The 13,027-nt window shown below is 58.5% G+C and overlaps 1 protein-coding gene across 1 annotated transcript in view; it reads left to right on the top strand.

Annotated features, from left to right (window-relative positions):
- The window catches only part of RAB43 (RAB43, member RAS oncogene family), a 22,337-nt gene extending 9,512 nt beyond the window's left edge, over positions 1-12,825 (top strand). Inside the window, exons 5-6 of the mRNA XM_010862533.1 lie at positions 9,528-9,711; positions 12,293-12,825. Coding sequence (XP_010860835.1) covers positions 9,528-9,711; positions 12,293-12,543 — 435 coding nt within the window. The 3' untranslated portion in view covers positions 12,544-12,825. The remainder of the gene's footprint in view (positions 1-9,527; positions 9,712-12,292) is intronic.
- The last annotated feature ends 202 nt before the right edge of the window (positions 12,826-13,027 follow it).

The raw sequence follows: 13,027 nt of genomic DNA, 5'->3' as shown, positions 1-13,027 counted from the left end.
AGAAGGGTTCTGGGCCCTGCTGCTGGTCTGAGGAAGTGTGTTCCGGGTGCTGTGATGGCCATGCTCACGGCAGAGTGACCTCGCCTCCCAGGGGTCTGCCAGTCCCGAGGCAGCAGGTGTGGTGGGGAGACGCCGGAAGGGGGGCTTTGCTGCCTGGTCTGTTCCCTGGTCACCCCAGGCCGAAGGACCCGACGCACAGCAGAGCATCAGCGGTGGGAGCTGAGGTCGGCGTGGTTTCAGCCCGTCCGGATCTTCTCTCCTCCCCTCGGCCTGTGCGACCCTTGCAGAGCTGGTGTCGCAGGGCTCTCTCCAGAGGCTCTGGGCAAGAGGGACTGTGTGGTGCCCGGCAGCCCTCGCCCCGTCCCCCATCCTCCCAGTTTCCACCTCTCTTCTCACGCTCTGCTCCACGTGGTCCTTGCCGCCCTGTGAGACCCCATTTCGCAGACGGGGAGACGAAGGCCGTGTGGGCAGGCCTGAACCAGAACCTCGCCTGACGCCTTTTCCCTGTTGCTGTCTGCATGCCCTGTGGCACTGCCAGAGACACTGGCGCACAGTCGCGCACGGAAAGGTTTGGGAGCAACGTAACATCTAGGCCGACGCGCATCACTTGCGTTTCACGTTTTCTTAGATTGGCGGTGTCACGTCGACCTCCTGATGCCTTCTGCTCGTTAAACCAATCCTGCTGAATTCAGATGAGTTGGGAGAAGGGGCGCCTATGGCCAGTGTGGACAGAAGAACGTGCCTGCCTTCTAGAACGGCCTGCGAGATGCTGTCGTGTTGAACGCACAGCAGCAGAACCGAGCCAGTGCTGGGAGTCAGGGGCCTCTCGGCCTGCTTTGGGGCAGTGACCCAGGCCCGTCTCTGGGCCACAGGCTTGTCCCCTCCCTGCCTGGCCTCGCTGGCCTCCTCTGCTGCCCCAGGCAGAGGCCTGAGCAGCCACGGACCAGGTATGTGACCCTGCACACAGCTTGTGCCAAAGGCAGCAACCCGGAACTTAGATGTGTCTCCAGGATCGGTCCCTCTCGAAGTGGTCTCCCGGGGAAACCGTGTCCGTGTCTCCCGATGTTGGATCACGGGGTGGGTTTGATGACCCTGGAGGGTCAGAAGCCGCTGGAGCGGAGCCTCCAATACTGTCAGGAGGCCTTTGGTCCCAGAAGAGGCCCGACTGTAAAAGCAGAGTCCTGGCTCTCGGCAGGCTGGGCCTTCATGAGGATGCACGGGCAGTCGCCGTGTGTGGGGGACAAGGTTCATCCCCGAGGCCTGCAGAGGCGGCCTCCAGTAGATGGTGGGCGGGTCACTTCCGGTCCCCAAGTCAGTTCCCTGGGCCCTGTGTGAGGAGGCTGGACCACAGTTACTGAGGGGTTCCTTTCTCTTTAATTTATCTGGCCGTGCCAGGACTTGGCTCCGGCGTGTGGGATCTTAGCTGCGGCATGCAAGCTCTTAGTGTGGCCCGTGGACCTAGTTCCCTGACCAGGGGTGGAGCCCGGGCCGCCTGCACTGAGCTCGTGGAGTCCCAGCCACTGGGCTACCTGGGAAGTCCCCCGTCTTCCTCGAGGCCTCGTGCTCCTGGCGTGCACCTGCCTCTGGGTTGAGGCCTGTTTTTGAGCCGGGGCCGAGGTAGACGTGACAGCGGCCGGCTGGGAGGGGCCTGCAGACCCCCCGGCTCAGGCCCCCCGCGTCCCGGGACACCACGGCCAGCAGCGCGGGGACTCGGGTTTGGGTCCGTCTGACCAGTTTTCAGAGTTTTGGCTTGAGAACTAATTTCTCTAAGGTCCCCTCTGCTACGAAGAAGCAAGGAACTTCCCCCGCCCACCTCGTCCTGTGGGGGAAAGCCTGCTGGGATAGAGCCCTCTTGTGTGTCCACCGGGAGGGACGGTGTTGGACACCGGCTCCGGTGCAGCTGATTTCACCTCTTAGGTTTCTGTAACCTCGTAAGTGGAACTGACTTCCCGCCGCAGCTTGTGGGAAGCCTCCCTGGAGGGCAGCGCCTGGCCCGCTGGCCTGACCACAGGAACTGCCCGCAGAGGGCTTCCTTCCTGGCCGGGGCCGGCTCTGTGCCAGGTTAGAGGGATGAGACGGGTCCGTCCTCTCCAGAGCTCGTTCTCGACAGCAAGGGGCAGACTGGCAGACAGGAGCCCGCGCACACAGCCCTGTGCCCGATCGCCCGCTGTGAGGCCCATTTCGTTTGGGTCTCACATTAGGGCCAGTGGGGGACAGACACGCCAGGTGGGCACGGCCTGCGGGCGATGTGGAGGCCTGGGGGTGCCCTCGGGGGTGGATGGCCGGCAGGACCTTGGCCGGGTTCCACTGGCTCCCCGGAGGCGCCGCGTGCAGAGCGGACCCGGCGCCAGGCAGGTGGCCTGCGTGGTGGCGATTTGCTGACTCTCTTTTTAATTGCGTGTGTGTTAGGCAGGGCATCCTTTTCAGCCATCCTACTCATCTCATGGTCCCTGCCTGGCCCCCAAGGCACCCGAGTTTGAGGCAGACAGCATCCTCCATGTTGCGTGCTGTTACAGAGTCCAGAGCAGAGGGCTGAGGACCATGGAGAAGACAGGTCCGCTCGGCGTGGGGCCCAGCCCATGTGTCGGGGGAGCTCCGCTGCCAAGGTGACCCAGAAGCTTCGGGAGGAGTTCACCAAAGGTCAAGGTGAATGCAGTCTCTCCTGGAGGAGGAAATATGACAATGATAATTCTCATCACGAGTGTGGGGACCCAGAGGCACAGTAGGAACCAGGAGTCCTTAGAGGTGGCACTTTGAAGGGAAAATAGGCTGTCCCTCACCTGGAGGCTGTTCTTTCCCTTGAATTCCCCACCCGCCTGTTTGTGACTCGCCCCTGGTGACTTGGAGTGGGCAGCTCCCCCACCTGGGGCCCTCTTCCATCCTGACCCGGCCTCACTCTGACCCTCTGTACCTCGGAAATGCCTCTGGCCTTCACTCTGGGTATCAGCAACCCAGAGAAGTCCCCCAAAGTCGGCTGGGAGACGACAGCCTGGCTGGGAAGGTGGGGAGGGGAGCTCGGTGTGACTCGCAGCCTGAGGTGCTGGTCTGTCCGTCCAGTGAGTGCAGGTGGAGGCCGCCCGCCGGGTGGGCACAGGGTGCCTGGGTGGTGGTTTCAGCTCAGCAGGTGTTTCTCGGTCACTTGCTCCTGTTCTGCACTCTGAGTAGTGAAACTTTCCGTGAGAATGCAAATGGCCCGACGGGGAGCTTTGCTGAGTCCAGGCCGCAGCGCCAGGCTGCTGGAGGGGGGCGAGGCTCGACGGTGGGCAGGTGCCCCTCCAGCTGACACAGTGTTTATCCAGCGCCTTCTGCATGCAGGTTCTGGGTACATGCAGAAAGCCAGGCAGACACAGCGCCTGCCCCCAGGAGACCCACGTGCGGGAGGGACAGAGACCGTGGAGGAGGGCTGCGTGCCTGTTGCAGGCCGGGCGGTGGGGACGCTGAGGAGCGGGTGCGGGGCACGGGGGTGGGTGGCGAGGGTCTGGGGAGGAGCGATTCAGGCAGGGATCTGGACACAGGCGGAGGCTGCAGAGTGTTAGGGCCAGTGGGGGACAGACATGCCAGATCATCTGCAGGGAGCCTGGCGCCTGCCTGGCGGGTGAGCCCCACGAAGGGGCAGGAGCTGCCAAGCAGAGGGGACCCCACACCCAGGAGTGCCTTCGTGCTGGGCCCTGCGGAGGGCTGTGCGGGAAGGCAGGCAGACAGGAGGATGGGCCTGGACTCAGCGCAAGGCTGAGATGCCTCCCCTGGTCGGCTGCTACACCCCCAGAGCCGCCCATGTCCTCTGAGCTGTGGGGCTGGGGGTCTCTGCCCACGCCCCCAAGGCCCCGTGTGATGCCCCCCAGCACACCCCTCGCAAGTCCCCCCGCCCCGCATCCAGGTGGCATATCTCGTCGGGTTTCAGGCCGCTTGGTGCTCAGGTGGCTCCGACTTGGGACGCTTCTCACAGCTCCCCCAGGCCTGGCCTGCTGGAGGAGCTGTCCATGGCTGTCTGGAGGGCGGGGTGCTCCAGGCCTGGCTTCTGAGCGCCGAGGGCGCTGGGGCCCGGGATGGATCAGGCCGCCTCCACCATCCCACAGCAGAGCCTCGTGGCCCCTTTTCTGATGCCGAAGCCTGAGAGTCCAAGCTGGGAAGGGCGGGGCTGGCCCTGCTGCGTCGTGACCCGGCTCGTCCCTCCCCCGGCTCTGATGCAGAGAACTAGGATGGCAAGATCACCACCGCAGGAAGGACCTACTTGCCAAAAATACCTCCTCCAGCCCTGCCCAGATTTCACGAGTGGGCTGACCCAGATACCGTAACCTGTAGCTGGCTGTGTTGGTTTTTCACTCATTTGTAATTGTCGTCAGTTACACGTGTCTGTGATGCTTCCACAAGGCTTCTCACGCAAAGGTCTCCTGAGCACTTCCGGCTCGTCTCCCTCTTGCTTCTTTTGCTGCCCCTCCTCCCCCACGCACAGGCGTCTTCTGTCGACTTCCTGGTTTGGGACACGAGGCTTTAACTCTCAGTACAGCCCTCGCCCCCATCTCTCTCTCACACACACACACACACACACACACGCTTTTATACTTTAGGACACGAGGCTTCACTCTCAGCACAGCCCTCGCCCCCATCTCTCACACACACACGCTTTGCATCCTCCCAGTAGAGGCGTGCGGCAGCGTTGATTAGATCAGCGTTGACTTCCTTTCCGTGTCTTCTCAGTGTACCCCAGGTGACCACGTCTCCCTACCTCCGCCGCTACCCGAATTACGGCCGTGACCTCCCAGCTGTCCCCCTGTTCCTGTCCTCTCTCTCCCTCTTTTCGTGTGAGCTGCACAGCTGCTTGTGGGACGTTGGTTGCCCAACCAGGGATGGAACCCGGACCGTTCGCAGTGAAAGCGCGGAATTCCTAACCACCGGACCACCAGGGACGTCCTACATCCGTGCTCTGCTCTGATCTGCCTCCGTGCAGTCATCAGAGTGATCTTGTTAAAGAGCAGATCTGATTGCCTTCAAAGCCCCTGGGGTCCCCTTGACTCCCAGGGAAGGCAGGGCTCCGCACACTCCAGCCCCTTCACGCTTCTCGGTCAGGCCCTGTTTCCCCCCCTTTTCACTCTGCTCCAGACACACTGATGTTCTTGCTTCTTACACCAGTTGTGCCTCTGCCTCAGAGCCTTTGCACTTCCCGCCCTCGCCCTGGAATGCGTGTCTCCCAGGCATCCGCACAGCTAGCTGACTTTCTTCAGGTCGTGGCTCGACAGCTATCTCATTGAGGGCTTCCCACCTGAAATGCCATTGCTCACTGTATTTCATGACTTCTTCCCCTGCTTCTTCCCCCCTTATCACTGTCTAGCTTACTGATTATTTTATTACTCATTTTATAATAACTCTTCTGTTTACATTCTGTATTTCTATGTAAGCAAATATATGTCCTTATTACTCACTGTCTTAGCATCTGTCTCCTGCATGAGATGGTAAGCTTGACCACAGGAATTTGCGTCTGTTTCCTGTGGTACCTAGAACTCGGAGCAGGTGTCCGCTGAGTGCTTGCTGGGATGGCTGAGTGTGCACACTGTAATTAGTCAGAGCTGTTCAGGGCTAAGCCGTGTGGCGTGGAGACCATGCCGTGATTATCTTCTGCTTCCCAGGCTCCCTAGCTTCCCCTGGCAGCCCCGACCGTCTTGTTCTGGCTTGGGTGTCTCTTTGCCACCAATTCAGCTCCAGGCTCTCCTCATCTGTCCAACATGCTGTGTAATTTTCTCCTCACTGTCTTGCTTCCTCTCAGCTCCATTCTGGAGGAAGTCTGTCCCAGCGCGTTCTTGATTTCTGTTTTAGATCGTTTGTGGTTAGAGGAATATTCTGTGAGAATACCATTTTTGGAGGTTTATTGAGGCTTATCTTATGGTCCAGCATATCATTTTATCTTGGTCAATATTCTGTCTGTTTTTCTTCCTTTTTTTTCTCTTTGTTCTTCAGAGTAAATAGTCTCTATGAGAATTTCTTCCAGCCACTGATGCTCTTTTGTCTCCGTCCTGCTGTTATGTTCAGTAGATGAGCTTTCCACTTCACTTACTGTACTTTTAAGTTCTAGAATTTTGACCCTTTTAAAATATGTTTTAACAAATATTTTGTAAAATATTTCCTTTCTCTACTGAAACTCCCTGTTTGCCCACTCAGAGTGATATTTTCCTTACATTCTCGGATTACACTGAAAATAATGGCTTTGATTCTTTGTGTCCAATACTGGGTCCATTTTGGCCTCATTTTATATTGACCGCTCTTCTCTTTAGGGAGTCCAATCTTCCTTATTATTTATTTATCTTTTCACTATAGTAATTTTTTTTACTGTATATTAGAAACACTGGTTTACACCTTGTTTGACTGGGTTGTGGTATCTTCTTTTGAAGAGCACGGATTCTGGTCCTTGTAGTCAACTCAGTGACTGGCTGATCACCTTGAACGTGTGTCTGGCCCTCGTCTTTTGTTGGGGCAGACAGGTGCAAGCCCGACGGTGTTTCTCTAGCCTCTTACCTTGGTGGAATTTGGCCTGCAAACCGCGAGCTTAGCTTCGGGCTTTGTTGGGCAGGTGTCAGGAGGCCAGCTTCTCACCTTGGTCCTCACGTAGCCGCAGGCGTCCTGACGTCTCGCCTCATACCTCTGTCACTCCGAGGGCCTCGGGCGCCTCCTCCCCGTGGCTGTGCCGAAAGGCCCCCCAGCACGGCTCAGCCTCCACGTCCGGTGTATTCCCACCCCCAGAGGAGCCGCTCTCTGGTTCGAGTCTCAGCGGCTGCACAGGGCCGTGGGCTGGGACCCCCCAGGGACACCCCTCCCCGAGGCTTCTGGGCCCTCCGAGGCTTCTGGGCCCTCCCACCCACTGCATCGCTCTCCATCCCAGCCGCATCAGCTGCTCAGGACTCTGCTGTCTGCCTCCTGGGCTCAGCAGGACCACCGTGCCCTGCTTGGACGCTCACCCCCATCCTGCGGCCAGTCCAGTCGCCAGGAGAGCCCCGGCGAAGGTTCGCTGGTGATGGGGGCGCTCCACGAGCGTTGCTTCTCTCAGGAATCGTGGTCGCATGCTGCTTGCTGGTTACGTCCCCAGGACGGCAGCCTCTGTGTTTTCTCCGTCTGCTGGTTGTTCAGGGAGTGGGGTTTCGGCCGCCGGTAATGACTCTGCCCGCACTGGAGGCTCTGGGGAGCTCCCTCCCGCACTGGGGGCCCCCCACCTCTCTTTGTTTTGTGTTCAGTCCTCCATTTGCTGGGTCCCCTTTTCTTCATTCTGGTTGATTTCAGCAGCTTCCTGAGAAAGGGTGGCAGGTAAATTTTCTGTGTGTCTGAAAACGCCTTTGTTAAACCATCGCACTTGACTCGTAGGGATTAGGGGAGAATTCTGGGCTGGTGGTCATCTCCCTTCGTAATTCTAGGCATCGTTTGATTGAATATCTAATGGGATGTGGCTCTTGTGCGAAACCTCAAGACCCGTTTTTCCTTTCTTTCTTTTTCTTCCCTGTAAGCGTAAGGGCCCTTTCTTCTGCCTCCTTGTCGCGGAGTCCCGCAGCCAAGAGCTTGTGTGAGTCTGTCTTCCTCCATCCTGTCTGCTCGGCGGGCCCTTTCAATCAGTTCTGAGGAGTTTTCTTGAAGTATTTTTTTGAATTTACTTTTTTTTTTTTTTCCCCAAACCTCTTACTATCTTGACGGTGGACCATCTAGACTGCTTCCACAATTGCTTTTCTCTCTTTTCCATCTCTTTGCATTTTTTTGTTTTACTTTCCACAATTGCTTTTCTCTCTTTTCCATCTCTTTGCATTTTTTTGTTTTACTTTCCACAATTTCTTTTCTCTCTTTTCCGTCTCTTTGCATTCTTTTGTTTTACTTCCCACAGCTGCTTTTCTCTCTTTTCCGTCTCTTTCATTCTTTTGTTTTACTTTCCACAGTTGCTTTTCTCTTTTCCATCTCTTTCATTCTTTTGTTTTACTTTCCACAGTTGCTTTTCTCTCCTTTCCATCTCTTTCATTCTTTTGTTTTACTTTCCACAGTTGCTTTTCTCTCTTTTCCATCTCTTTCATTCTTTTGTTTTACTTCCCACAGCTGCTTTTCTCCCTTTTCTGTCTCTTTGCATTCTTTTGTTTTACTTCCCACAATTTCTTTTCTCTCTTTTCCATCTCTTTGCATTTTTTTGTTTCACTTGGAAGGAGTTCTTCAGGTTTGTCTTCCAACCCTTACGTCACATTTTTCATTTATATTTTTAACTTTCAAGATCTCTTTTTTTCCTTTCCAAACGCTCCATCTACTGAAAATGAAGGTGTGCTCCTACCGTTTTGGGGTCTTTTCTAATGAAAATGCTGATGACTGTTTCTGAGAGTGTGAGACACTCTGCCGGCTTCCTCTTTTGTCCAGGTTGATTTTTCCTGTTTCTGCCTGACCTCTGTCTTTGTGATCTGCACTCCCCTCTGGGGTATGGAGGGGAGTCCTTGGTCATCTGGATCCTGGGCTGGCGTGGTGCTGAGGGTCCCGCCTTTTGCATCACCCCTGCGTGAGCTGTGCCCGGGGCCTGCTTCCTGGAGACCCTCATCCTGCGGAGCACACAGGAAGTCTCCGACAGGGTGTCTGGTTTGCAAGTCACAGCCCAGAGCGCGTCAGCTGTCAGACAGCTCGTGTGGGCCCGGGAAAAGATGGTCACGTGCACAGTGCCCAGGCTAGGGGCCCTGCCCACAGGACTGTGCGAGGCCTCCGGGTCTGTCCCCACCCCGGACACTCCTTCAGAACCCAACAGAGAGGCCCCAGAGTGCCTGTGCCCGCGGAGGAGAGCGGATGGCCTGCGGCTCGGGCTGGACCAGAGCCGGTGTCCTTCTCAGGGCCCCGGGGCCTGTGGTTTGTACAGCACAGAAGACCCCCGCCCCGGGGGTCCCTCCTACCAGCCCACTGCTCCTACTAGGAGCCAGAGATGATTGCCACGTGGGCCCCTGTCCTGCAGCGCTGAGGGGCGCTGGGGCAGCGAGGACCTGCATGGGAGAGGCACTGCGCTTGGGGTCGGGATTGCGGTTGGAGTTGGGATTGGGGTTAACAGGCTGAGTCAGCTGATGACCGAGGCCCCAGGAGCAGACTGCCTGTTGCCTCCCCCAGGCCCCCGTCCCAGTGTTGGCATCGTCCCCGGCCCCAATGAGGCCAAGCAGAGAGCCCCAGGGCTGGGGGCCTCCCCACGGCGGGGGAGGTGCTGGTCGTGGCCCTGCAGTGAGCCGGCGTCCAGGGCAGAGGGGGCACCACGCGGGTCCAGTGCACGTCCTGCCTCAGCACTGAGCCCACCCTTCTGCCCCCCGGGACTCTGGAGGTGGGGGTGGGGCTCCTGCCCCTCCTTGGTCCGCCCCATCCTGCTCAGGCCGCTGAGCTGCCTTCCAGGAGGTCAGGAGACCTCTCCGCCTGTCCACCTCCTGGCACGTCCTGTCCGGTACCTGCCGGTGGTCTGCCCTGCAGAAGCAGTGCTTTGGGGGTGGGTCTGGGGGCGAGGCCTCCCGGTCCCCTGCACCTGCAGGCTCACAGGGCCCCCGTTTCTCCAGCTGCAGATCTGGGACACGGCTGGTCAGGAGCGCTTCCGCACCATCACGCAGAGCTACTACCGCAGCGCCAACGGGGCCATCCTGGCTTACGACATCACCAAGAGGAGCTCCTTCCTGTCGGTGCCGCACTGGATCGAGGACGTGCGCAAGTACGCGGGCTCCAACATCGTGCAGCTGCTCATCGGTGAGGCCGGCTGTCTGTCTGTCTGTCTCCTTTGTAAATGAAGGGTGGGCAGAGCTTGGCCAGGCAGGCACAGAGCCAGGACCTGAACGTGATCTAGAAGATGCAGTTCCTACTAATCACCTGTAAAGTTGCATCCCAAAGCAGGAACCAGGGGAGGGGGCCTGGAGGCAGTCACCACGTGGCCGCACCACGGCCGAGGCTGCTTCCCTCTTTGTCACACATCTTTTCAGAACCCTGCCTGCTCCTCCTGTGTCAGGAGGCTCAGAAATGAGAAGTAATTTCTCCCCAGTTCACGCAGCCCCTGAGCACGTGAAGGAGGCTGGTTGTGTTCAGGAGCTTGCTCTGTCATCCGCTGCAGAGGGGCTTCTCACGTGTCTGTCCACCTCCAGGTCTCTCTGAAATCGGACCCCTCCCCTCCACCCCCAGAGCGTCTGATCGGGAAGGTCTGGGTGGGCGTCTGTCCACCTCCAGGTCTCTCTGAAGTCGGACACCCTCCAAGCGTCTGATTGGGAGGTCTGGGTGGGCCCGTGAACGTGAGTTTCTAGCAGGCTCCAGGTGCCATGGCGAGCCCACCTGAGAACCACTGCTGCAGGGCGTGCTCTGCCTTCTGCCTTTTCCTCCTGTGTCAACTTCCAGGCCTGGACTCAGGAAGCTGTGGCCCACACGTGTGTCCCTGGGGCCCTCGTCCCAGGCCTCAGGCTGGTTCCTCTCAGCAGGCTTGTGCAGAGGGGCCTGGGCTGGAGCGTGGGTGCGCTGGGCCGGACTGTTCCCCACCCCCCAGCAGGAAGGGGGCCCTCCCACTTGCCCGGATGCCTCCCTTTCATCCAGGACTTAGAACAAAACCTTCCCCACAGAGCATTTCACAGAAGCTCGAGGAGGGAGTAGCTCAGTGAGCCCAGGTCGGCAGACACCGCGGGTCCACCTGCAGGTCCCATCTGCAGTCGTCTCAGCCTCTGTCCCTGCCCCGCGCGGTCCTCTGGGGCAGACCCCAGCACAGCCATTTCATTTCCGGATGTTGTAGCCAGAGCTACACAAGACACACGTGCTCAGAACGTATGATGGCAGTGCTGTTTCCACGTCTGGCCTCTCCTAGCACAGCGAGCCAGCCGACCTGGGGTCAGGTCACGAATACCACGTGCGCTTTTCTTTTCTGTTTGTTGAAATCAGGAGCCAAGCAGGCGCCCTCCACGGACACTGGCTGCCGCGCCGTGTACAGTTATCAAACACGTTGTAGGGCTTTTCTTCCAGGCGTGTGTGTGTGTGTTTTTCAGATACACCACACAGCTTGGAGGATCTTAGTTCCCCGACCTGGAACTGAAGCCTGGCCCCAGCAGTGGACGCGCTGAGCCCTAGCCACTGGCCCGCCAGGGACCCCAGGTCTTTGCAGCGCCTGTATGCCCTTGTCCCTGTGATCACACTATGAAAGTCAGCCGCTTGCTTTAGTCGCCAAGTCGTGTCCGACTCTTGCGACTCCATGGACTGGAGCCCATGAGGCTCCTCTGTCCATGGGATTTTCCAAGCAAGAATACTGCAGTGGCTTGCCATTTCCTTCTCCAAGAAGTATAAAAAAAGTCTTGCATAAACTGGGCCAAGGAGCAGCTGACCAGATTACCTAAAATACAACGAATCCCCTTAGACCTCAGAGGAGAAGCCGAGGCATGCTCTCAGAGCAGCTGTGGTCTGCACTGTTCTTATCAGAAAAGCAAAATCATCAAAACCCATGATCCTACAGAGGATTAAAAATTCCCCTCTAAAATAGGAGAGGGTTAATAATAAACATAATAACGAGATTTTACCAAAAAAAAAACCACGACCAGGTTTCTGTAACTTCACACCCCGGTGGCTCAGCGGTAAACAATCCATCTGCGATGCGGGAGACCTGGGTTTGATCCATCCCCTGGAGGAGGGCATGGCAACCCACCCCATGTTCCTGCCTGGAGAATCCCGGGGACAGAGGAGCCTGGCGGGCTACAGTCCATGGGGTCAACAAAGAGTCGGACTGAGCAACTAAGTAACAGCAGCAAAGTTGACGGAGGGCCTGCCCAGGGCCAGCTTACCGTGTCCATCAGTCGCTGCTCTGCAGAAGGTGGTGTCCCGAGTGGGCAGGCCGGGTCTCCGAGATGGAGTGAGTCACCCCAGGGTCACACAGCAGGCAGCTGAAAGCTGGTGTCTCTACCCGCAGCTGCCTCCAGCTCTAAGGGCCCGCATGCTTTTTGCCCAATTCTGCTGCTTCTATTTCATAGAAAAAATTCAGTAAAGTACACGAGCCTCTGGCACAGAGAAGGAAGAGATTAGACGAGGGGGTAGTGACTTCAGTCGCGTCCGATTCATTGTGACCCCAGGGACCATAGCCCACCAGGCCCCTCTGTCCATGGGATTCTCCAGGCAAGAATACTGGAGTGGATACCCTTGCCCTTGTCCAGGGGATCTTCCCAGCCCAGGTATCAAACCCAAGTCTCACATTGCAGGCATACTCTTCACCGTCTGAGCCGCCAGGGAAGCCCCAAGGATGGGGTGAGGGATTAAAATCAAGGCAGAGCCCAGGCTCGCCTGCCTCACCGCCGCCCCCGCTTGCCCACAGGGAACAAGTCGGACCTCGGGCAGCTGCGGGAGGTGCCTCTGGCCGAGGCGCAGGGCCTGGCGGAGCACTACGACATCCTGTGTGCCATCGAGACGTCAGCCAAGGACTCAAGCAACGTGGAGGAGGCCTTCTTGAGGGTGGCCACCGAGCTGGTCGTGCGGCACGGCGGCCCGCGGCTCAGCGAGAAGGGCGCCGACCACATCCAGCTGGACAGCAAGGACGTCGCGGAGACCTGGGGCTGTGGCTGCTGACGGGGCGCCCACGGGGAGGCCTGGTCACCGTCCCGAGGCCTGGGTGTGCGACGGCAGCGCCGGCCTCCACGAGGGAAGAGGCAGGAGGGGCCCAGAGGCCTGAACCAGGGCTGTGGGCCCTGGCAGGGGCCTGGGAGCATCGCCCCAGCTCTGCGCTTCCTGGCTTGGCCCGTCTCACCCCCGAGGCTGCTGTGGGCTGTGGCTTCCCAGGCGCCCAGCCAGGGCCCCGGGTCCTCCCAGGTCCCCCCAGGGCCTCCTGTGCGGCCACCGGTCCCCTCCTTCCGTCACTGCCAGCCCTCACCCGGCACCGGCCGGCTCCTCCTCAGCAAGCCCTGCCTCTCCCATTTCCCCCGGGACCAGTGGGGGCCGTCACCCACAGAACTCGGCCACTGGCCTGGGGGCCAGAGCTTCTCCACTCAGGTTGCCAAAGCAGTGACTCCTTTAGCCCTGGCTCTCAGCAGGTTGGGAGGAGCGGACATGAGAT

This window comes from Bison bison, unplaced genomic scaffold (genome assembly GCF_000754665.1).
Source record: "Bison bison bison isolate TAMUID 2011002044 unplaced genomic scaffold, Bison_UMD1.0 scf7180017864482, whole genome shotgun sequence".
NCBI lineage: Eukaryota > Metazoa > Chordata > Mammalia > Artiodactyla > Bovidae > Bison > Bison bison.
Note: the sequence above shows the minus strand (reverse complement) of the source record. Positions and strands in the feature narration are given on the sequence as shown.